The sequence below is a fragment of the Sarcophilus harrisii genome, chromosome 1, assembly GCF_902635505.1.
Source record: "Sarcophilus harrisii chromosome 1, mSarHar1.11, whole genome shotgun sequence".
NCBI classification, from domain to species: Eukaryota; Metazoa; Chordata; class Mammalia; order Dasyuromorphia; family Dasyuridae; genus Sarcophilus; species Sarcophilus harrisii.
In genome coordinates this window covers 103,580,126-103,606,839 of record NC_045426.1, presented here as the reverse complement: position 1 = coordinate 103,606,839, position 26,714 = coordinate 103,580,126, and the positions used below count along the sequence as shown (strand labels likewise).

The 26,714-nt window shown below is 32.0% G+C and overlaps 1 protein-coding gene across 3 annotated transcripts in view; it reads left to right on the top strand.

The window, feature by feature from the left end:
- CNTLN (centlein) overlaps positions 1-26,714 on the top strand; it is a 429,193-nt gene that overhangs the window by 324,025 nt on the left and 78,454 nt on the right. For 2 of the 3 annotated variants that reach the window (XM_031961486.1, XM_031961482.1), the window contains 4 exons: positions 7,405-7,502; positions 8,341-8,467; positions 9,875-10,012; positions 10,582-10,767. In XM_031961486.1, coding sequence (XP_031817346.1) covers positions 7,405-7,502; positions 8,341-8,467; positions 9,875-10,012; positions 10,582-10,767 — 549 coding nt within the window. Of the gene's footprint in view, positions 1-7,404; positions 7,503-8,340; positions 8,468-9,874; positions 10,013-10,581; positions 10,768-26,714 lie in introns of those variants that run through there. The other variant, XM_031961489.1, reaches the window with a different exon arrangement.

Sequence of the window (26,714 nt, the reverse complement as noted above, 5' to 3'; positions counted from 1 at the left end):
TTCCATTATTTCAGATTTTGTAAAGGTATTCAGATTTTTAAAAACTTTTTGAGTCAAATTTAAATGTTAATAATTTTAAGAAATAAGATTTTTAACCTTATTTGGAAATGTAAGATAAAGTTTAGATACTTTAGACAAAATTACTGAGATACTCTGAGTAAGTCTACCATAAATCAAGTCAACAATGAGCATTTATTAAGCTTATATTGTGTATCAGACAGTATTTTAACTACATTGAACAGATTAAAAAATTCCCTGCTCTCAAGGGGCTTACAGTTGAATTGGGAAAGAAAACATGAAAACAACTATGTGTAAGTAAGATATAAATAGAACATATTGGAAATAATCTTAGCAAGAAGGTATGAACATTAAGGGGGACAAGAAAGACTTCTTGGAGGTGGATTTTGTCTGGGACCTGAAGGAGGTCAGGTGAGCCAGAAAGTAAGCCTCGGGAAAGAGGAAATTCCAAGCTGACAGGGGCAGAGGGGACTGGCAATAAAAATGCATGCATTTGGGAGATGGATTATAAATTTTAATTCAGATTTTGTTAAATCCCATTATCTTCTCAGGTCCTCCTGACTTCAGGGCTGGTGCTCTATCCACTGCTCCACCTAGCTGCCCCCTCCCATTATCTTCTCAAATTTGATTTAGCTTACCATTTTATGACATTTTAAGGTTAGAAAAATTAACATAGTCTGTTAAATTATCCTTACTTTATTTATGGTAAGTATTATGGTAAGTAAGTATGGTAATATACTTAAGTATTAAGTATTACCATACTTACCATACTGGTAAGTATATTAATATTTCACTGGTATAGGAAATCTCTGCTAAGGAAACTTTTAGTAATATATATCACCAATGATTGTATACCTTCTAGTCATACCAGTACCAGTTTGAGAGCTTAAATGACTTGTTTAAGATTATACAGAGAGAGCCCAAAACGGGATGAGTTCAGATTGTCCCGAGGCCAAAGAAATGAAGATGAAATCCCTGTCTGCAAGACCAATTTTCTATACACTATTTCTTGGTTGTTGCTAAAAAATATTTTAAAATATGGTTCTTACTCTGGTTGCTTCATTATATAGTAGGGAAGTGGTGCCTCAGCCTTTGCCATTTAGAGGAAGATGGGCGGTCCTTATGGTATTAGTCAATGTGACTGGGTACTGGTTAATGACTTCTCTGGCCATGTCAGCCAGCAAAACAAACAAAAAGTGGCTCTCAGTGTTGTAGGTTTCTTTTTTTGTCTTTTTTTCTTGGTAAGTTTATTTATTTTTAATATACATTATGAATCATGTTGGGAAAGAAAAATGAGAGCAAAAGGGAAAAACTTTGGGAGAGATAAAAATAGAAAAAAAGTGAACATTAGCATGTGTTGATTTACATTTACTCTCCTTAGTTCTTTTTCTGGATGCAGATGGCATTTTCTGTTCAAAGTCTATTGGTATTGCTTTGCATCACTGAGCCATTGAGAAGAATCAAGCCTTTCATAATTTATCATTGCATATTCTTGCTATTATTTTGTACAATGTATTTCTGATTCTGTTTGTTTCATTCAGCATCAGTTCATGTAAATCTTTCCAGGCCTTTCTAAAATCAGCTTGTTCATCATTTCTTATAGAACAATAACAATCCATTATCTTCATATACCACAACTTGTTCAGCCATTCCCCAATAGATGAGCATCCACTCCTTTTCCTTTTTTTTTTTTTTTTTTTTTTTTTGCTAATACAAAAAGAGCTGCTACAAAAATTTTTGCACATGTAGGTCCTTTTCCCTCCTTTAAGATTTCGTTGGTATACAGACTCAATAATGGCAGTACTGGGTCTATATGTTTCTAAAATAGCAATGCCACACATACAGAAAAAAGAGAAGAGCACATTATGAATCAACTATTACAGGACTTGATACAAATTAGTAGTGATATACTAAATATTACGTTCTTAGACTATATTAATGAATAAACATGCTACTAGAGCAACTGAATCATATAACTATTGAAATTCTTGCTGTAAATGAAATAAAAATACATTAAATAATTATACCTAAATGGAAGAATAGCTTTTTAGGAGAAGTAAATAAAAGAATTGGTCAAATTTGTTTCATCATGTTTTCAAGACAATTAGTAACATTATTTAATGGGATATTTGATTGGATCATCTCATTACAATACTTATGATAACATTAACAAAATAAACACCACAAAGCTCATGGTAGTGCTATCCGTTGCAGAGGATAATTGGAGAAATTCTATTTAGAATTTGATAAGCAACTCCAAATTAATTTAAAAGATTAATTAATCCACAATTACTTTAATACCACATTAGATTTAAGGAAAGGTGACAATAAAAAGATGCTTAGAGATCATAGATCATACAGATACCTCATTCCTGTATATCATGAAAGAAGAGAGCTGGAATGTGATGGACATAGTGAGCACTGACATCTTACAAAAATGAAATTAACTAGATTTTAGATAGGAAAATAAATAGCTATGGATGCAATCAGGGTATAATTAAAAGTATCTGTATTTTACATAGTATCAAAATCTAAATAAAAAAACTTCCTCATTAAGCAAAAACTTAATCATTTTGCCAGGTAGAGATTTGGCAGCTAAGGATGATGAAGATTCAAAATGTAAACTCATGTGCAAAATTTGAGAAGAGAAGCTGGTTCTTATAAAATACTGTGATCAACCTGATAGGGAGATGGGCCTTTGTTAATGAAGGATTTTATATGTTCCTGTGAAGGATATGGACTTATCCATTGGTGTTTCATTTAAGAGAGTTAGGACATCTTTAATTTCAAAAATTGGAGATGATTTGGTTTACTCAGACTGCTGTGGGTTAGAGTTAACCCTTTGTGCTGAGCCTGTTAATAAGTCTTAATTAAAATATGAGTTTCTTGCAAAGGCAGAGAATATTTTTCCTTTACTTTTTGTCCCCAGCTCTTAGGACAGTGCCTGATACATGGCAAATAGTTATAGGTGCTTTTTGATTTCATTTTATAACATTTGCTATTGACATGTTTATTACATAAAACTTACACAATAGATTGGATTTTTAAAGGGAGAGTGAAGAAGTAATACTACTACCTTAGGATATATATCTAGGTGACTAGAAGTTTGCTAGTAAATTTGATCCAAAAAAAAGGTAAATTAGAAGAAAGGTGAATTTAGGGAAAAGATAATATATTTTGTTTTAGATAAGTTGAATTTGAAATTTCCTGTGGGAAATCCACATAAAGATGTATTGCAGGTAGCTGAAGATGCTGTTGTGGAACTCAGGGTACATAACCTTGGATATGCAGATTTGGGGATCACTCTCTTGGAAGTAATAGTTGAATCACTGGTAATTGATAAGAAGAGACACACACACACACTGACAGAGAGACAGAGACAGACAAAGACAAAGACAGAGAGAGACAGAGACACAATAGACACATAGAGAGAAAAAGTAAGAGTAGAGTAAAGAAGAGCAGAGGATCCAGAGCAAATATTGTTTTTTAGTTCATATTTATAATTATGTTCTTTGCTTTGGTGAAGATGTGAGTTAAAAGAACTGAATATGTAAAGAGAAAATATAATTTCTTTCCTCTTCCCCTGCTTTGACTGATTCTCTGCCTTAATTGGAAGTGTTATATTTACTGTTATCACATGGAATAGGGAAAGGAATGAAAAAGATATGAGCCAGATTTTCACAGTGCAACTTTCTTACTTAAATCATGCCCAGAAAATTAATTTCAGTTTTATTTAATTTTAAAAATTTGAAATATAAAACACATTTTGTGTTATTGCAAATTCCCATCTTTCGATACATATACATGTTTATACTACTTTATTCCCAAAATCTATCACTGATGTACAACTCTACCCTTCTCCCACGATGTTAGTAATATGTTTAAAAGCCATACAAATTCCGCACCTATTGGCCACTCTTTTGATTATTTCACCCATCTTCCTTCCATGTTTGATGAGGCATTGAAGAGGATTTCTGCTTGGATATAAAAAATTCTGACTTCTCCCCAAACAAATGAATATTATAATTGAATTTTAAGATAATTTTATTGTTGTTCTAAAAGAAATGATCATCAGGATATTTCAGAAAGGCTTAGAGAAACTTACATGAACTAATGCTAAGTGAAGTGAGTAGAACCAAAAGAACATTGTACACAGCAACAAGAAGATTATGTGATGAGATTTTTTTCATCAGTGAGGTGATTCAGGCCACTTCCAATAGATTTGTGATGGAGAAAGCCATCTGCATACAGAAAGAGGACGTGGAGATTGAATATGGATCACAGCATAGTATTTTCTCCTTATTTGCTTGCTTGTATTTTTTTCTCTTTTTTTCTGCTTTCTCTTGTGTAGCATGATAAATGTGGAAATAAATTTGGAAGAACTGAAATATTTAACCTATATTGGTCTAGGAGAAAGAAGGAGCAAAATATGGAATAAAAGGTTTTGCAAGGGTGAATTTTGAAAACTATGTTTACATATATTTTGAAAAATAAAAAGCTATTTTAAAAAAAGATAGTTTTGTTGCAAGAACCAAACAGAGATATTTGGATTATTTGAACATTTTAAAACATCTTGTTTTATCTTTTAAATAATATTCAGTTTTACAATTTAGCTATTATTATATGCATGTTTATTTTTATTTTTTATATAACTTTTTATTTACAAGTTATATGCATGGTTATTTTTACAGCATGACAATTACCAAACCTTTTGTTCCATTTTTTCCCCTCCTTCCCCCCACCCTCTCCCCTAGGTGGCAGGTTGACCAATACATGTTAAATATGTTAAAGTATAAGTTAAATACAACATATGTATACATGTCCAAACATTTATTTTGCTGTACAAAGAATTGGACTTTGAAATAGTGTACAATTAGCCTGTGAAGGAAATAAAAAATGAAGGCGGACAAAAATAGAGGGATTGGGAATTGTATGTAGTGGTTCATAGTCATCTCCCAGAGTTCTTTCACTGGGTGTAGCTGGTTCAATTCATTACTGCTGTATTGGAACTGATTTGATTCATCTCATTGTTGAAGAGGGCCACGTCCATCAGAACTGATCATCATATAGTATTGTTGTTGAAGTATATAACGATCTCCTGGTCCTGCTCATTTCACTCAGCATCAGTTCATGTAAGTCTCTCCAGGCCTTTCTGAAATCATCCTGCTGGTCATTTCTTACAGAACAATAACATTCCATAATATTCATATAGCACAATTTACCCAACCATTCTCCAATTGATGGGCATCCATTCAATTTCCAATTTCTGGCCACTACAAAGAGACCTGCCACAAACATTCTTTATATGCATGTTTATTAAACTACTGTTTATCCTTAGTTCATGAACCCATTTTTTTTTTGTCAGAATAAGTATATACATTTAGCATCAAAAGTTTCAATGCCTTTTTAATTTTTCATAATGAACCTATTATTCATATGAATCACTTAAAACAGAAGTGGAAAGAGGCCTAACATTTGGAGTCAAAGAACCAGAACAATGTCACTCTCCTGATTAAGTGGATTTTTCTGGACCCCACTTTCCTACTCTATAAAATAGGTGACTAATATTATCTCTAGCAACTCTAGTTCTATGAAATAATATCTGTATTTTTTTTGGTAAAATTTGGCCTGTTAGGAAAACTCTTTTTTTGTTGTGATTATTTGACCTTCTGAGTCACTCTTTTTGCTCTAAAACTTGCTTGTTACCATATATCAATAAGGTTCATTTTTGATATATGGTAACAAGCAAGTTTTTTATTTTTTTCTTTTGAATACAACAAACAGCAACAAATGTTCACATTTTAAAAATACAGAGAAAAGAGATTTGTATGTGAAACCACAAATCACTCTGTACTTCAACAAATTCATATTCTCTTCATCATTAGAACCATAAAGTTTCAAAAGTATAATTTAAGAGGACAGAAAAATGTGGAATACTTTGTAGGGATAAACTTAATTTAAGGGTTATATTAAAACTTTGTTTTCTCACTGAAAAATTCATTTTTAAAAACACATTCCATTCTCTTAACAATGCTGAATTAATGAGGCATTACTGCAATCATGTTAAAATGTCTTTTAATTTAAGTGATCTGCATTTGCAAAAATAAAATAAACTTATAATGATTATTTTATACATGGTTATTTGACCAGAACAAAACAATCAAGGTAACAAATTGGAAGTTTCTACATTTCTCATGAAAAGCTACAACTTTATATATATATATATCTTAAAAAAAAAAAACCTTTCTATTTGAAATTGCCTTGCAATTGATACTCTTTTAGGTCTTTACTATGACTTTTCTTGTTTTCATTTCTTTTTTTACCTTAGATAAAATTGTCCCAGCTTTTAAACAGTATAATCATGTAAGTTTTGTTAGAAATGGAAATTCCATTACATTTTAGAATAAAAAGTTATTGATATTTTCAGAATTGTTTTCTTTTCAAAATCAAATATAAAATGTATTATTCATATAAAGAATATTTAGTAATATGTCTCCTCCAAATATTCCTAGAAATTTATTAAAATGTATTATTAGTCCATGAGAGTAAGAATTGTTTCAGGTATACTTTGTGCTTAATATACTTGTTTCAGGTATACTTCTCCAGAGTTCCAGCCCTCTACAATGAATTAGATAGGAAACTGAGATATTCATCACATTTTGTAGATATAAAAATTGAAATTCAGAGAGGCTGAAAAGTTATTAAAAATTATTACATTTAGAGTTATGTCACATGTCTAACTCCTGATTCATTTCTCTTGTCTCCTTATGTATTATGCACATATATTGAAAATTTGAAATCTGTACTACTTAAAAAAATAATGTCACATATGAAACAATGAAACATCACCATGTAGTGAAATTATTTAACTATTACTTCCCAATCTTAGTAATCTTTCTCAGTAATTAGTGATAATGTTTCAGATAAAGAAATGAATAGAATCATAAAGTCATTAATTCCAACATCAAGGTCAAGTTATTATTACCAGTAGGCTACCAAATCCATTGTTTTGAGTTAAACATATCACATAGATATGAATTTTGCTCTATCTCTTCCCATTTTAATGATTCGAGCATTTTACCCTTACATTAATGGCTATCCCTTCTTTATTATTTTTATGATATTTTGAACATTTTAGTTGTATTATTAATTTTAAAAGCATAATTTGAAATATATTATGGTAATATAATATATCACATTTATTTTAATTAATCTTGCATTTGATGCACCTTAGTTAATTTTTTGTACTATTTCTAGAATGGTTATCCCTGCTATGTAAGTGCTGCTTTGTAATTTTTGAAGTTCTTGATATTATTTACTTGAAATATCACCAACTGTTAAATAGTAAATATAGTTTTTTTTATTTTACATGTATTTTTAACCCAGAATACAACAAATGAAATGACTAAGCTAACATCAGATATAAAGTCTCTAAAATGTGAAGTAAAGGAAAAGGAAGAACAGATACAAGAATTTCAAGGAAAGTATGTTCTTGATGTATCTATCCATTGTATTTGGTGCCACCCAGTGGTAATTTAGTTAATATAATTGTTAATCATTTCATGTCTAGAAAATAGTATTGTTAATGAATCTACTTTTTCTTCCCAAAGAGAAATTGTTGAGATTATATAAGAAATAGTGCTTATTCAGAATCTAAGCTTAGTTTCCTATAAAGTGGCTAAAAACTAGCTAGCTACAATTTCTGAATTACAGTGAGAATCTTAAAAGGTTTTCTCTATGGTGAATCATTTTTCCCCCCTTGAATCATATCTAAGTAACTTCTTCAATAATACTCACAGGAATATTAATAATACTGTAATTTTTTATGGAATATTAAAATTTTCAAATTTTAAACTATTTAAACTGATAAAATACCCAGATTTATGTTTGTTAGGATGACAAATTTTTCTTTATATTTGAATGAAAACATATATTCTAATATTATGCTTATTTTGATTAATACTCACCTCATATTTTAATACTTATATTTTTATCATTTTATGATAATATAACCTAAATCTAGCAAATATTCAATGATTGTGTCAATTATGTTTACAATTTTGTGTAGCATTTAAAAGTTGTAACATGTTTTTCTGGCATACACATATTAACTGTAGCAGTCTAAGTTTAAGGTATATGATTCAAAAGCATATCAATAGACACAGCAATTTACTGGTTAATAGTATACATATGAAAATATGTAATCTACTTTAGCCAATCTGATCAATAACATTTGGATAGAATTTCTGTATTATGAAATATCCGCTCTATTAAAAAATATCTCATTAGTATAAATGTGATGTTTTCTTTTTTTTTTCCAAGAGTTTCTCGAATGGAGAGGGATTTAGTTATGAAGAGACATTTGATAGAGCACTTTAAGCAGCGACAGAAAGTTAACTTGGAAAATAATGACAACTTTAATGATTTGTTAGAAAATCTTGAGAAAAAGGTACCAATATTTTTTTGGTCTCAGAATTGTAAAAATAATTTTTATTAACAGAAATAATCTAACTTTACATTTCATATCACACTAATTATTTTGGTAATCCTAGTGGATTTATATAAACATTCATTTTAGGACAGAATTTACCATATAGCACACCATTATTTGGTCTCCAAACTGATAGCGAGATTTAGAACTTTAATATGTAGATTAGTAAGAATCTACCAGGTGTCTCATTATTAAATTTTGAAAAGAACAAAAAAGTTGTCTGTTATCCCTAAGTTGATTCTGTTAGGCAGATTAAGAAAGGACAGTCACAACACAGTCAGTCTCTTTCTTTTCATCTTAAACATTGTCTCTGGACATATAATTGAGCTTATCTTTAATAAGTTTTGATCCAGACTTTTTATTCAATATTTTATTATATTTAATGCTATAATATAATATAATGACTATGAATATATTTTAAAATTAGTACCAAATCATGAAAACTATTAGTCAGTTAACCAGTATATCTTCTGCTATGACCACTTGATTTAATGTACAGAGAGACTTTGTGAGAATGAGAGCAGGGAATGCTTCTTTCTAGACTTATACATTTCATCCTCAAACTACAAGTAAGTATTCTGTCAACTTAGAGAAACTGTGATTCCCTTAGAAGAAGAGAGATGACTGAACAATTGATAAACTGGTCTGTACTATGGCAATTCTTAAGTGTCCTCAGCCCCAGAATGAATGCTTCTTTCATCCTCCATGCCAGAGCTAAGATATCTTTATGTTATTTTTCAGTTTAGAAGGAAAAAAAAAGTAATAAAGTGCAAGAAAGCAGGACACATTCATTTTCAAAAAATATATTTCCTATAGTTGTTTTTAGTATTTGTCATTAAATATCTTAGACTTTTTAGTTTTAAACAGTTCATTCATTATAAATATCTCCTACAAGTCCTGAATGGTCTATGGCAACCATTTCACACCTGGTTTCATCCTAAATTACTCTTGCTATACGTGAAAACTAAGAGTTTCCAATAATCATGTTTCTTTATACATTAGAAAATTTTTAATTTTCTAAACAAACTAAAACTAATAGTAAATATAGTATGTTGCATTTTAATGTATGGTATTTATATTGATGTTTGTAAGGAAAAGACAATATTGTCCAACAAATAAAATTAGTGGTTTTATTCATATGTCTTTTGGTACCGTATTTATATTCTCCATAAACTTATATGGAAGGTTAATTTTAGAATTATGCCTACTACTTCACCATATAAATGTTAACAAGTTCTATTAGTATTTGAATTTAGATATCATTTTTTTGAAGAAAGAAAATTCAAATCATTTTTTTAGTTTGGTTCTGCTACAAATTGTTTTTTACCAAATATTCCCACCGCAACCCTTTGTGTTTTACTTCAGGTAAAAGGATTGACTGAAGATTGTAGTAACAAGAAAACGGCAATTGATTCACTGAAGCAAATGCTTAATGTAGTTACAAAAGAGAAGTCACGTTATGAACAGATGTATATAAAAGCTAAAGATGAGCTGGAAAAAAAGGTATTTATGCTTGTAGAATATTCTTGTTTTTGGAGCAGTAGTGATGCAATGCCCTCCTTTTTTTAAAATTTTTTCATCTTTCTATATCTGAAACAGATAATTACTATTATTAGGCTTTTAAAAAAAATTCCTTTATGTCCTAAAAAATAAGCATTCTTGTGGTATATTTTGTTGTCCCCTAAAGGGAGTGCTATATATTCATCCTATAACAAAAACCTTAAATTATTTTTGAGGAAAAACCATGACATGGGTATAGAAAATTCATCATTTGCCCTGAAATTTTAAACATATTGCATAATTTTAATATACTTGAGACTTTTTGGTTTGAAATAATTTTTCTTTTACTTGGAAGCAAATACATAACAATATGTGAGTAAGGGGAATTATAATTTAGAATGAATAAAAAATTTAAAAGTCAGAAGTTTTATTTTAAAACAGAGGAAAATAAATATATCATAAATACGACTTTGCTTATTTTGTTTTTCTTAACTTCTGCTAAATGTATTTAATAAATTTGTCAGACTATAATTACCAGGAATCATAGTGAATATTTAATGATATTTTTACAGGATCACAAGCTTACTCACCTACTAAATAAAATGAGTGAGACAAAATCTGCTATGACAGAGCTTGAAGTAACTGCTTCTCAGCAGCTCCATGGATTAGCTTTACAAAGTGAACGGGCTTTTGAAACAGTGCAAATAAAACTAATGCGAGCCAATGACAGAGAAGAAGAATTCATCACATTTTTGAAGGTTTGGGCTCTCCTTCTCTCTTGCTTTCTTAATTTAGGTATTTCTTTTCAGAGAGGACCTTATAGGTAGAATAGGTAGTGATGCTATGAAGACGGTCCCTGTGGAATGCCCCTGTATTTTGCCATTTACCTCACAGGATACTGGTAATTCTTCCATTCAAGATTCATTTATTCCTTTGGGTGTAAGGCATTGCCTTTCCTACTTACCCCCTTTTAAAAATGAAAATACCACTGGAAAAACTAGCACAGAAAAATGTTTTCATTTATGCCTTTGTGTGAATTTAATTTGTCAGATTAATTTCCTTTGTGATTTTTGAGATAAGGAAACAAGGAATTGAAGTTGGGTCATGAGAGAGAAGGGAGATATAATTTTGAATTAAGGGATACAACCTAGGAAGAAAAAGACTGATTGAAATGTCATAGAAGTCAGCATAAAGACACTAGGAACCTTCCTAAAGACAGTGAAACCTGAACAAAGTCTGAGAACATTGTGTTCTTAAAGGAGGGTAGAGAAAGAGAATTTTAGGAGTGCCAACTGCCAACCTCACAGCTTTGGTAGGGCTAGCTGGACTCTAGTTATTTATGGGTTTTTTGTGTCTCATAAATTCCAAAGAATTATTGCCTTTAACATAAAGTTTGATTATCCATATAACTATAAAAGACATCTTTTAAATGGGACAGAAAGCTTTAATAAAATAATAAATTTATTGGAGGAGAACTTAATTCTTTTCTAGATAAATTGCCATCCCTCAGATATTTGTAAAATACTTTTAACTTGAAGAAATGGAGTACTATAATCGATACAACCAACTTATATGTGATACAAAACTGACACAGCCCCACCAGACCTGTGTTGCTTTTAGACTAACCTCTTGATCTGTGAAATGCTCCAAGAAATGTCTTTTATCCCACACCTATATTAATTTTATTTTTAGAAGTTTATATATGTGTGGTAAGAACACCACCAAATAGCGGAAAATATAGTCTGATAACTTTTCATACCAGAATTATGCATTACTTTTACTTGGTAACTATGCTTTCCTTCAATTTGGAATATGAAATGCTGCACTAAGTTCCCTTTAGACTTTGAAAAATAGTCTATGGTGGAAAAAGTTTTTCATACCATTATTTTTTCATACCATCCACTTTTCTTTTTAAAGTTAATTTAAATATTTCAAGCTTTTGCTAGTTGTAAACTGCCTTGATAAGAATATTTTTTCATTAAAAGTTGATGGAAATCCTCATAGGTAAAATTAACTACCATGAATAGAATTTTTTTTTTGGTTTAAGTCAATAAATATTTATTAGCTTCAAGCATATAAAAAGCATGATGCTTCATGTAATTGATACCAAGATATAAATTAATATGACTTCTGCCCTCAAGAGGTTTTTTATTCTATTGGGTAAGAGCGATATGAAATGTTCACTGATAATTATAATACAAAGTATGATGTGACAGAGGAAGAGGAAAAATCTAGACCAAGTGCTGTAGAACAATATCTAAATAGAGCAAGGTTTAACATTAGATTTCAAATACAAAGAAAGAATGAGTTTAAGATGTCTCTTGAATATTCACTTGGAACTGTCTGAAAGGCAGTTAGTGGGTAAGATAAGAGATCAGTAGAAAGCTTAGAGCTGGATAGATAGATCTGAGACTCTTCAGCATAAAAATAGTAAATAAATTGAGGTGAGCTAATGAGATCACAACTACTTTATACTACCTATCAAAGTTGAATTCAGTTATCATCTTCTCTGTTAGTTAAACTTTCTTTATTTCAATTAGTCTTCTTCATGCAAAAACTTTTCAATTTCATTTAATCAAAACTATATATTTTATCTTAGTTGTCTCTTTCCATTGTTTGAGTAAGAATTCAATCCCAATTGTGAGGTATATGATTAATTTATTTTCTAATATTTTACTATGTGATCTTATCTTTAATATTGATTGTAACATCCATTTTGAATTTATTGTAGAACACAGTAATGGATATTGGTTTAAGCCTAATTTCTGCCAAATTGTTGACAAGTTTTTCTAACAGTTTTTTATCAAAAATTCTTTTCTGCATAATTTATGTTTTCAAATTTGTTTATATCTGCTTTATTGAGTTCACTTATTTCTGTTTTTTTTAAAAATGAACTTATTTAGTCCATTTCATTGGTCTACTTCTGTATTTTTTAATTAGTAACCAATAATTTTGATGATTATGGCTTTATAATATATTTTGATATATGGAAGTGCTGTTTCCCTTCATTCCCATGTTTTTCCCCCTATTTCAGTAGCTAAGGAGATTTATTGCTGAAAGGCAACTTTACAGACTGATCCTACTGATGCAGAAAGAATTTAGACCATTGTTTCTCCAAATACATTTTGAAATTATTTCTCTTACATTGTAAAGTATCCATTTGACAGGTTTATTGTTATTCACCAAATTGGAAAATTAACCTTAGTAATATTGTCATTTTTAGTATGTTGGAGTGGTCCACCAATGAGCACTGATTATACTTCAAGCCATTTAAATTGTTCTTTACTTCTAACTATATATCTATGTCTAGGTCTTGAGTAAGGTTTAATAGATTGACTCCCAGATATTTTATGTATCTTCTAATTATTTTGAATGTGATTTTGCTTTCTATTATTATCTCCAGAATCTTGCTATTACTATAAAGAAATGATTATGATTTTTATGGACTTATTTTGTAGTCTGACATTCTTTTCTTAAAATTTTTAATAACTTTTTATTTACAAGTTATATGCATGGGTAATTTTACAGCATTGACAATTGCCAAACCTTTTGCTCCAATTTTTCCCCTCCTTCCCCCTCCTCCCTCCCCTAGATGGCAGGATGACCAATACATGTTAAATATGTTAAAGTATAAATTAAATACAAAATAAGTATACATGTCCAAACCATTATTTTGCTGTACAAAAAGAATCGGATTCTGAAATATTGTACAATTAGCCTGTGAAGGAAATCAAAAATGCAGGCAGACAAAAATAGAGGGATTGGGAATTCTATGTAATGGTTCTTAGTCATCTCCCAGAGTTCTTTCTCCGGGTGTAGCTGGTTCAGTTCATTACTGCTCCATTGGAACTGTTTTGGTTCATCTCATTGCTGAGGATGGCCACGTCCATCAGAATTGATCATCATATAGTATTGTTGTTGAAGTATATAATGATCTCCTGGCCTTGCTCTTTTCACTCAGCATCAGTTCATGTAAGTCTTTCCAGGTCTTTCTGAAATCATCCTGTTGGTCATTTCTTACCGAACAATACTATTCCATAATATTCATATATCACAATTTATTCAGTCATTCTCCAACTGATGGGCATCCACTCAATTTCCAGTTTCTGGCCACTACAAAGAGGGTTGCCACAAACATTCGTGCACATACAGGTCCCTTTCCCTTCTTTATGATCTCTTTGGGATATAAGCCCAGTAGTAGCACTGCTGGATCAAAGGGTATGCACAGTTTGATAACTTTTTGAGCATAATTCCAAATTGCTCTCCAGAATGATTGGATGTATTCACAATTCCACCAACAATATATCAGTGTCCCTGTTTTCCCACACCCCCTCCAACATTCCACATTATCTTACACCTGTCAGACTGTGTGTAGTGGTATCTCAGAGTTGTCTTAATTTGAATTTCTCTGATTGATAATGACTTGGAGCATCTTTTCATATGGCTAGAAATAGTTTCAGTTTCTTCGTCTGAGAATTGTTTGTTCATATCCTTTGGTAGTCTGACATTCTAAAGAGCTATTGAATCTATGATATTCTTTGCTGATTCCCTAGGATTTTCTAAGTAACTGTCATGTCATCATGACAGGTAGGAATAATTTTGTCTTCTCTTTGCCTATCTTTATGCTTTTAATATCTTCCTCTTATCTCATTACTTTGAACAATTCTCCAACTTTTTGAAATAACAATAGGGAAACGTGGCATCATTGTTTATCTCTTATATTCACTGATAAAGCTTCTAATATTTCCCCACTGCACATAAAACTACCTTTTAGTTTTTTTGGGAGGTATTTTCTAGTATGTTAAAAAATAATCTTTCTAGGACCATACTTTACAGTGTTTTTTTAGTATAAATGTCTGTTGTTTAAAACTTTACTTAGCATTTTCTTGTGTAACTATATGGCTTTCAATGTTTTTATTTTTCATATTGTAGCATTCTTTCCAGGACTATTTCCTCAACTCCCATGCATATTAACTAGCTCCAATGGATTCTTTAGTTGACTTTTATTGCTGATGGGACTGGCCCTTTTGAACTTGTAAAATAGTGCTCACTGGACTCATCCATCTCAGAATATTCATTCACCTAAGATCAAAAAACAACAAATACAAAAGAAAGAGATGGCCTTGTCAAGATCATAATATTTAGCTGGGTGGGGAAAGGGCAACTCCTTATCCCCAACATGATACAATGAACAGCTCAGAGTTCTGTCCCCCAGCAGCCACAAAGGAAAAAAAAAACTTGACAGATGTGCATATAGCCCTCTTTTAATGTGCTTTCAGCTCTGGCTCAACAACTCCTTATTCATCCTTTTATATATGCTACAATATCATTATGTTAATTGTTTTTCTAATATTTAACAAGATCCTTGGTATAAATCTATTATAATCTTTAGGAATGATATCTATGATAAAGCATTATACTATTTTGTTAAGATTTTATTTTAAATTTTTGAATCAATATTTGTGTATAATATTGACCTGCAGTTTTCTTTATCCTTCTCCAATTTAGGTATTAAGATGATATTTGTCTCATAAAAGGAATCTGGAGGATTGATCTTTTAAAATTTTTGATAAACTTTATTAAATATTAATTATTTTTAAAAATTTTGATACAATTTTATTATTAAATCATCTTAACTAGAGTCTTCTGAGCTTTAGGTAATCCTCTATAGGAAGTTCAATTTATTTTTCTGAAATTGTGTTATTTAAGGTACCTATTTGGTATTCTGGACAAAATCCTTAGGAGGTCCCCGCTCTCAGGGTCATCTCAGAGAGAAGGCAGACTACTTCTTTTCATACATATGGCTGGACAGGATTAGTAGAATATTGAGAGCCGGGCAGAGGTTGAAGTGTACCTTCAGTCTCTGCAGCAGGTAGGCAATCCAGTTACAAATTTGTGGGTTGGTTTGTGTACATTGCCAAAATCTGAACACTTGGAGCCTGATGCTGAATGAGTGCTCTAAGGATTAGCATTCCCTGGTGCTAAATTTGTTAGAATTTTACCTTGTGTGTGAAGCTCTCTTTTTATTATTCTTAAATAACATGTAAATTATTGGTGAGAGCAAAACTTAGTACCAAAATTTATATGACAGGAAGACAAACCAACAAACTGATGCTACTGATATAGTAAAGGCTATTTGTGCATAGTCTTGGCTTGGGAATTGTTCTGGAGCTGCAGCAGTTAAAAACATCAGGCTGTCTGATGATAGAGGCTTCTGTTAGCATCAGGAGATCAGAAGTTTCTCAGGATTTGTTGGTTAGAACACATTAAGCAACAATTGGGACAGTCGGGCTTTGTTGTCCTTATACTATACTCTTTTTAAAATAAGCTTTTGTTTATGTATTTTGTTTCTTAGTCATCATCGTTTCCCTAATTCCTTTCCTATTGCTTCTCCACAAGGACCACCTATCACATATAATAAATAGCATTTCTTAAAGATAAATAAAATAAAAGAAAAAAATCAACATAATTGATGAGTACATTAAGAAGTCTGAAAATATGTGCAATGTTCAACATTTCTGGAGCTTCCACCTCTGCAAACAAGTGGCTTGGAAAATGGATTGTCTTCTCTTAGCTCTTCTTTTGAGCTATGCTTATTCTTTATAATTTTGTAACATTCACTTTAATTTTGATTTGATTTAATTTTGTGGTGGTTTTTCCTTTTAAAATGTAATCATCATTTATATTGTTTGCTTGGCTGTTCACTTAACTTTGCTTCAGTTCATATAGCTCTTTCAATGTTTTTATATTTGTCACATTTTTCATTTATTACATTACATTGATGTACTGTAATTTGTTTAGCCATTGCCCAATTGATAACTATCTACTTTGTTTCCAATTCTTAACACAAAAATAGATATTTTAATATATATGGGTCTAATCAATGACCTCTTTAAATATAAAACCAGTAATGAAATCTATTGAGTCAAATGGTATGGACATTTTAGTAATTTTATTTAATAATTCCAAATTACTTTTTAAAATGATTTTACTCATGCATAGCTCCATCAACAACAGATCAATATGCCTGTCTTTCTCAACCTTTCTTGTAATGTTCTGGTTAGCTTTCTGGAGGCCCTCTGGAATGAGTCTTGGTTTCAGGGGAGGAATGCAGGAGGCAGGAAAGCTGCTAGAGGCTGGTCAAGTCTTCTCTCTCAAAGTGCAGAAGGCAGAAGAGCCACCATAAGGCTGATCAAAGATGGAATCTCTGTGGCTGACTTTGTCCTCAGTTTAAATACTCTATTACAATTACATCAATTGTAGAACTATTACATCACCATGCTAAGTACTAAGTATATGTAAACTAGATAGCCATTGTATCATCAATTCCACTGAGTTAACACCTTGTTGTAGGATTAAATCAATCATACTGAGACTTAAGTATATTTCTCCAGAGTTCCTGCCTTTTACATCTTCCACTTTCTTGTTTTAGAACATAAGTGGTCATGCCCTCCCTGACTTCTCAGGGAGGTGAGAACCCCAAAAAGGAGGTGATCACGTCCTCACTGACATTCCACGAAGGGAGGTGAAAACACCAAAGGGAAATGAGTCAAATCAGATTTTGTTAGTGGGTTTCTGAAGGGTCTCATTTTAAACAGGTATACATAAATCCATCAACATGGGAGGTATTACACAAGCACATAGCAATAAAGCACAGGCTCTCAGTGATATAACAAACAACATGAATCAACATGAGGAATTATACATGTCCATAAGTGCTAGAGATAGTCCAAAACCAATTTATTGTCCATTACTTCATGTGCCAGGAATCCAATAATTCCGGCAAGTTTTGAAGTCCTTCAATAGTCTTATCATGTATCAGGGAATCCAATGATTCCTGTAAGCTTTGAAGTTCTGCAATAGTCTTCTCAACAATATTTCATCTCATTGGGACATTGGTGCATTGTTGGTGGAGTTGTGAATGAATCCAACCATTCTGGAGAGTAGTTTGGAACTATGCTCAAAAAGTTATCAAACTGTGCATACCCTTTGATCCAGCAGTGTTACTACTAGGCTTATATCCCAAAGAGATCATAAAGAAGGGAAAGGGACCTGTATGTGCATGAATGTTTGTGGCAGCTCTCTTTGTAGTGGCCAGAAACTGGAAACTGAGTGGATGCCCATCAGTTGGAGAATGGCTGAATAAATTGTGGTATATGAATATTATGGAATATTATTGTTCGGTAAGAAATGACCAACAGGATGATTTCAGAAAGGCCTGGAGAGACTTACATGAACTGATGCTGAATGAAATGAGCAGGACCAGGAGATCATTATATACTTCAACAACAATACTATATGTGACCAGTTCCGATGGACCTAGCCATCTTCAGCAATGAGATCAACCAAATCATTTCCAGTGGAGCAGTAATGAACTGAACCAGCTACGCCCAGAGAAAGAAATCTGGGAGAAGACTAAAAACCATTACATTGAATTCCCAATCCCTATATTTATGCCCACCTGCATTTTTGATTTCCTTCACAAGCTAATTGTACAATATTTCAGAGTCTGATTCTTTTTGTACAGCAAAATAACGTTTTGGTCATGTATACTTATTGTGTATCTAATTTATATTTTAATATATTTAACATCTACTGGTCATCCTGCCATCTAGGGGAGGGGGTGGGGGGGTAAAAGGTGAAAAATTGGAACAAGAGGTTTGGCAATTGTTAATGCTATAAAGTTACCCATACATATAACCTATAAATAAATAAAAGGCTATTAAAAAAAAAAAACCAATTTTTCATCTCAAGGAATCCAATGGTTCCTGATGGTTTTGAAGTTCTATAACAGTCTTATCAACAATTTTTGATGTTTACGAGTCAATTGCCATATACATTAGGTTAACAGTCATGCTTTTTCAGTGGCACATGTATTGCCCCCACCAATGTTTCTTGAGTTTTCTCCTTTGTTTTGAGGTTTTTCTTTTTTTCTGTCTCCGATGGACAAAGAGAATACAGCTTGTTGGCACCCATCTGATTCCTTCTCCATCTGTAGAGATGCAAGCAAACCCTCTCCCCCAAGCAGTTAACCTATCTGGTCTCTTCTATTCACAACTTTCTAGATCTCTCCACATCACCTGGGGATTATATTGGAGCTGCTTGCACTGGACACTGTCCTTCTGTTGGGTTATAAAACCTGTATTCTCCCCAATTGTAATCCCTTTTCCCTATCAGATTGCTTCTTAGCTGATTGATCATGTCTGAGTACTGAGTTTCTAAAGAATCTCTGAGTGTAGCATCGGCACCATCATGTCCCACCTGTTTTTTGTTTGATATCTTGTTGCTGGAACCCACTTTCCATTTCCCTGAATCAGTCTACATTCTGATGCCCAATGGAAGCCTCTGTTGTATTTTGGACATGGGTTTTGAGTCTTGTTCTCCCATCCTGCTTTCTCACGCTATCTCTATGCCAATATTGAGCTTTCAGGTGCCCTACTTTACCACCTTGAAAGCACTGAAGAATCTCTCTGGAAGTCCCTGCCACAAGGGACCCCGTCTTCCCATGTTTTGCATCATAGCCTGGGTATAAAAGGCATTTGTGCCCACTGTGGCACAGCGTCTTATGATCTCCTTTAAAGAAGCATCCTTGAGGAGTCCCAGTATAATTCTTCTACAAACTTCATTAGCATTTTTTCTAGCAAGTTGTTTTATCATTATTACTGTTGCTACATTTTCACCAATGGTTCATATGACAGCTGTCAGCAGACGCCCCATGAAATAAGCAAAGGGTTGATTTGGACCTTGCTCTATTTTCATAAAGTTTTCCCCTCTATCTTGTTTTCCTGGGAGGAAGCTCTAGTGCTTTTATAGCAGCAGCAGCAATTTGCTCATATGCTGCTATGGGGTAATTAATCTGTGCTGAAGTGTCTGCATACTGACCTATATCTGCTAGTTGATCAAAGGTGATTGGTATATTAATTCCAGTTTGCCTATTTCATTGGTCTTGTACTCTACAGAGTTCACTATATTCTGGAAACCACAATAAGTTTTGTCCAGGTTCTAAACATGCCCTTGCTATAGATTTCCAATCACTGGGGCTTAAAATTTCAAAAGCCAAATGTTTTAATACCATGTTAATATAAGATGATATAGCCCCATAAAGAGTACAAGCCTTTTTCAAATTCTTAATTATTTCCATATCAAGAGGAGTGTATCTTCTCCTTTCTTGACCTGAAGAGTCAAACTCTTCAACAACAGGGTATGCTTATATTCTTAAAATCAGATACATTCTGCCCTTTTTAAGCTTTAACTAGTGCCTTTTATAATCTTGTCATGGAGGGTGGACAAAGCTGCTTCATGGGTGGTGCTGATTGTGTCACTGCCCCTCCCCTTCCTCTTTCTCCCTCCACCCATGAAGGGTTTATTGAGGGGGATAGGTCAGGGGATGGGAAATACCCTAATGGCTCATGCTGTGAAGCACCACACTCCTTAATTTCATCAGCACTCCTTTCTTGTCTAATTCTTCATGCTTTTCAGCTACTTTGTCAGTACCATCTCTCTCTTTAATTTCATCATCACTGTGTATATATATATATATATATATATATATATATATATATATATATAATGTTTCTTTAGGAATTGAATCAGGACCATTATCATTGTAATATTCAATTAGTTGCTCTCCTACTAATTTCCATTTATCTGCCTCTAATTCTTCTTCCTTGGAGAACCAAGGGGACATGCATTCTAATGTTTCTAAGAATCCACCAATCTGCTCCCAAGTTACAATCAAACCTTCATTTTTTATTAGCTTTATTATTATTATTCTTTCTACATGGTGGGGAAAGCTCTTTTCTAAGCATTTGTCCCATTTCAGCTTAAAAACTAGTTTAGCTCTTACCAAAGTTTCCTGCTTTTCTATTTTTGTACTCACCCTAATTTTCAGGTCAAGGAGACTTTTCCACTGAACTCAGGATCGTATCCATCTGGACTGCTGAGTGTAAATCCTTATTTCCATGTTTGGGTACCAAAATGGTAACGTTCTGGTTACCTTTCTGGAGGGCCTTCAGACCTGCCTTGGTCTCAGCAGAATAATCACCATGAGAATAGTCAAGGATAAAGTCCAAATCTTTATTATCCCCTTCACAGTCTGTCTCCTTCACTTGGGGCTCGGCTAGCTTTCTGCAGGCCCTCCGGAATGGGTCTTGGTTTCAGTGGAGGAATGCAGGGGGCAGGAGAATCACCAGAGGCTGATGAAAGATGGAATCTCTGTGGCTGACTTTGTCCTCAGTTTAAATATTCTATTACAATTACATCATCTGTAGAACTATTACATCACCATGCTAAGTGCTAAGTATATATAAACTAGATAATCATTGTCTTATCAATTCCACTGAGTTAACACCTTGTTGTAGGATTAAATCAATCATAATGAGTCTTAAGTATATTTCTCCAGAGTTCTTGCCCTTTACACCTTCTACTATTGGCTATTTCCATATTTTGTCATATTTGCCAATTTTCAGGTCATGGGTAAATATTCAGGGTTGTTTGATGGATTCTTGTAAATAAGTAATTTGAAGCATTTTTTCATATTGTTAATACTTTACAATTATTCTTTTGACAACTGTTTATTCATATCCCTTGAATGTTTTCTGTGTTGAGGAATGGCTATTAGTTATATATGTATACTTACAAATATACACATACACATAGATGTTAATCATTTATATATCTTGAATACTGCTCTCTGATCAGAGATATTTGATACAAAGATTTTTTCCCCTACTTAACTCTTTAGGTAAATTAATTTTTTATGCAGAAGTATTTCAGTTTAGTGTAATCAAATGTGTCATTTTGTCTTTTGTAATCCCTTGTTTGGTTAAGAAAAACGTATCCCATCCATAGTGAGATATATATGATCAACTTCTCTTTTAATGTTTTTTGGCATATTAGTCTTTAGTATTAAGGTTACCTATGTTTTCAGAATATATTTTGGTATATGGTTATATTATTCCATTATCTTATAACCATATATCAAAATATAATGGAATATACCAAAATAATGGAATAAACTTGATTTGTGCCAGATCACTTATCTGTTTTCTTATCAGTGTTTATCAAATTGTGAGTTTTTTCCTAATTAATTTATATTTTATATTCCATTGAAGAGTAGGCTATTGAGTTCCATTGTTTCTGACTCTCTTTTGCATAGTCTGTTTAACTAATTTGCCTTTCTGTTTTTAATCATTATTAGGTAGTTTTGAAACTTGCCACATTATAACACACTTTGAGGTCAGGAATTGCCATTTCTTCTTCACCCTGACATCTTGTAATTGTTTCTCTTGATACTTTATTTTTTTTCAAATGAACTTTATCATTACTTTAGCTAGCATGTAAGGTATCTCTTTTATAACTTACTTGGTATAGCATTAATAGTATAACTTTGGTAGTCATGTCATTTTTTTGATTGTTGCATGGCTCACCCATGAGCAGTTAGTATTCCTTCAGCTATTTTAAAGTTTTTTAAAATAAGTGCTACATAGTTGAATTTATACAAATATTTTGTGTATTTTGATAGACTGATTCCCAAATGCTCTATATATTTTGAGGTTATTTTAGAATGGAATTTCCTTTCCATTATTGCTTCTTGAATTTTGTTATCATTATATAGAAATGTAGTTGATTTTATAAAAGCTTATTTTATAGCCTGCAACTTTGCTGAAACAATTGTCTCAACTGGGATTTTGCTAATTCCCTAAGATTTCCTAAGTAAGCCATAATATCATCAGCAAATTGAATGAAGAAAGAAAGGAAGGAAAGGAAAATGAGCATTTTATTAAGTACCTCCTAAGTGTTGGGCACTGTGCTAAGCCATTTATAAATATTATCTTATTTGATCCTCAAAACAACCTTGAGTGATGGGTGATGTTAATTATCTTCAGTTTGTCGTTGAGGAAGATGAGGTGGGTTAAGTGACTTGACCAGAACCACACAGATAATAAGTGCCACAGAGAGCTCCCACACTGCATACGCCTGTCACAGCCTAAAAAGCTTCTGTCTACAGTACTGGAAGGCCAGAAAAGGATAGATTTATAATTGAGTTATATTGTCAAACAGGTTTGCTTGTGTAGCCCTACTTTTATCTAGTGTTGTGGGATGGAGTGATGACAGTAGATTAAGTGAATATGCTTCTTTGCTTTTACACTGTTTCCTTGTTTAGGTTCTTGTACTCTAATTGGGGAGATAGTTGGAATTTATTTTTATATGTAATTCCTATTTCAGAGAGGTTTGAGAGCTCATGGGTTTTGGAGAAAATGTTTAGTTTGTGCTTTTTCTAGTCAAATAGCTTATATTATTTTCTAAGATGCATCATGGTTTAAATGTAATATCCAATCACATTGAAGGTAAAGGATATTTTCTTTTACAAATATAACTTCCCCTCATATTAGAGCTTTTTTGGGTATCATAGCTTACATTTAGAAGAAAAACTACATATAAAAAAACCCTCTATCTTCATTCATCTTTTCATCACTCTCATCTCTAAAGTTGTCATTACTTATTTCAGATTCAGGGAAAGCTGAATTATTTCAAATAGAAATTTAACATAGTAAGATTATGAAATACCAAAATCATGAGAATTTTTCCTTTCAAAACAACATGATATTAAAATAGAATTGAGTTTAACCTAAATAGTTGATAAATATGAATTAGGATAGGATAAGATTAGGAACCAAACCAGTGATTTTATTACAGTAGGAAACACATTTGAGAAAGCTCCCATTGCCACACAGTTTGGGACCTTGTTTGAAACTTATAGTATTTGGAGCAATATATTTATCTAGGGTCACATAGCTAGTATGTGTTAGGGCTAATAGTTAAATCCAGGTTTTCCTTGCTTGAATTTAGCTTTCTGTCTACTTTGCAATAGTATCTGTCATGAAATGGAATGATTTTATAATATATAAAAATTTGCTAATTGTTATTCTTCCTAGGAAAGAAAACATATCTAACTAGTATATATTGTTTTTGTTTTTGTTTTTGCTGAGGCAATTGGGGTTAAATGACTTGCCCAGGGTCACACAGCCAGGAAGTGTTAAGTGTCTGAGACCAGATTTGAACTCAGGTCCTTCTGACTGAGGGGGTGGTGCTCTATCCAAGTATATAAGTTTTAATGTTGGGTGTTTATTTTAAATATGAGGTAATATATATGAGAAGGAAAATATATTTCAATTTATAGGTAATTTACTGGTTTAGAAATGTTGGAGTTTTTTGAACATCATGTTAATTCAGTAGTCATTTTGTAAATGTAATTTATAGATGTGTAGATGAATGTATAGAAGTGATGATTTCTGATGGGCCAGCATATAGGTTGGGACATTATCCAATTTCACTTTAGTATGCTCCTGTTAGAAGGTGGAAGATTTATTAAGGGCGTGTCCAAAGAAAGAGCATTAGAATGATGACCATCACTGTGGTGCCAGCTCTCACCCTTCCCCAAGTCTGTATTATTTCAAAAGCCTTTTCTTTAGAATATGGCAAACTAATCTTTCAAATATTAAACATTACATATATATTTGGTAGATTTCTTCAGGGGAACCAAATGGAGCCATTGTTTATTTAGAAATAAAAGAAATTAGTGATATATTAAATTAGCATCCATTGAGATTATTTACTGTTGAGATTTGGGAGAATTTAATTCTAGTTCCAAACTGCCATAATGAATATCTTTTGGACTAAACAGAATAATGGCTTCATTGGATTTTAGAATGAATTGAACAACTAAATTCACTGTTCATTGGTGGCATATGGTCACTGATATAAAAACAATCCACCAAGAATTATATATTTTGTAGATCTATTAATGAATAAAATTAGGATTACTTAAAACCATTTAGAAATTTATTGCTCTCTTAATTTTAAATCTTATTTGATTTGATGAGTTTTGAACTTTTTAGCACTATAACATGCAAAACTAACTCTCCTAGATATGGATGAAGATATTTGTATGATTATTTTAGAATATATACTCACTACCATATTTTACAATATCTTAGTGATTTGATCTATAAAATAAGCAAATAAATGTGTCCTTGTAATAATGGACTTCAACTCAGGAGATATCTGTAAATACAACTTGTATGGCATAACCTTTTACTAGTATTTTTGGTAATCATCTATAATACAGATAAAGTTTCTTCTATCATCATTTTCATTTTTTAATTCTTTCATCTAATGGAAAAATACCAGGAAATGAACAGAAAAACCAGAAGTATATAGGAAAAATAGGCATATTTTCTATTCCTAGAAGTTATTTGGTATCTCCATTATCATATTTTTTTTTTTCTAAAAACAAGTGTCACATATGTTATTGAGGGCAATGTTGCTTTGTAGTTATAGAACTTAATTAAAGGCCAGAAAGACCTAGATCCAAGTCTTATCTCTGAAATATTGGCCATATAATCTTGGGCAAACTACTTAACTTTTCAGTGCTCTAGGCCAAGGCTTCTTAAATTTTTTCCACTCATAACCAATTTTCATCCAGGAAATTTTTATGTGACATTGGTATATAGGTATATGGAATAAGATATACAAATCAAACATTTACTGAAAATAAATGCTAATTTTGCAACCCCCACATTCAGTTACAAGGTCTCATATAAGGTCAAGAGCCACAATTTAGGAAACTGGATTTTAGGCAACTCTAAGACTCTTAAGTTGGAGAAAAGGTGCTATAGTAGGAGTTTCCTCATTCAAAAATCTATAGCAAATAAATCATAGGTCATGTCCCTGTAACAATCCTATTTCTATTCTTATTATTCATAATAATAATCATCATGGATCCCTACTGTTCAGCTTTAGGAAATAGAAAATAGTAGTAAAAAAATCAAACATGGGAAGAGCTAGACTAAATGAAGTACATATAGAGAACTTCCATACTGGAAAACAGTATTTTAAAGATATTATAGAATAAAATTTCAAGATATTCCAAAGAAGAGAGAATTCACAAGTCCTAAAGAAAAATTTCTGAGAATTTTTCTCAGATGTTATTACTGCTTTGCGCAATGGTGATCTAGAGAATATTTACAACTGTTTATCCATACCCATTTTCCTATCTTGATAGAATATGTCATGTACCAAGGACATTCTTCCTGAAAATATGAGAAAAAGAACAACATAATGAAAGCTTGATATTCTTCATCAGACCACATTTTTACCATCACACAATTGACTGAAAATTGTGGAGAATACAAGATCTTACCTATCATTAATATTTGTTAAATATTAACAAGTATAATTTTGTGGAACATAGTACTCTTTTTTCTTACGCACAAAATTTTTCCTTATGCAAATGTCACAACCCTATAAATCTTTTATAGATGTAACAACAAAAGTACTTTATTCAATAACCCACAGACTATTACTGACACATAGTTGCTTAATAACTGGTTGTTAATTGGTTGATGAGTACATCAAGCATAACAATAGAGTAAAGGATACTTCACAAATACTCATAATTTAGAGTGCAATATAGAATCCAAAAAGATTCCCTTTAAGGGGATAAGGTTCTTCAATTGTTTCTGTTTACAAAGTACCATGAAACCTGAAACCTTGCAGTTTCTTTAGTAAATTTCGAAAGAGTTTAGCCTGTCAGAGATCTATACCTAGAAAATATGGACCATTCCTAAAATTAGAGTGTGAGATAACAAAAGTCAGGCAACATCAGTATCATGCAGTAAGAAGAGAACTCAAGAAATTTCTC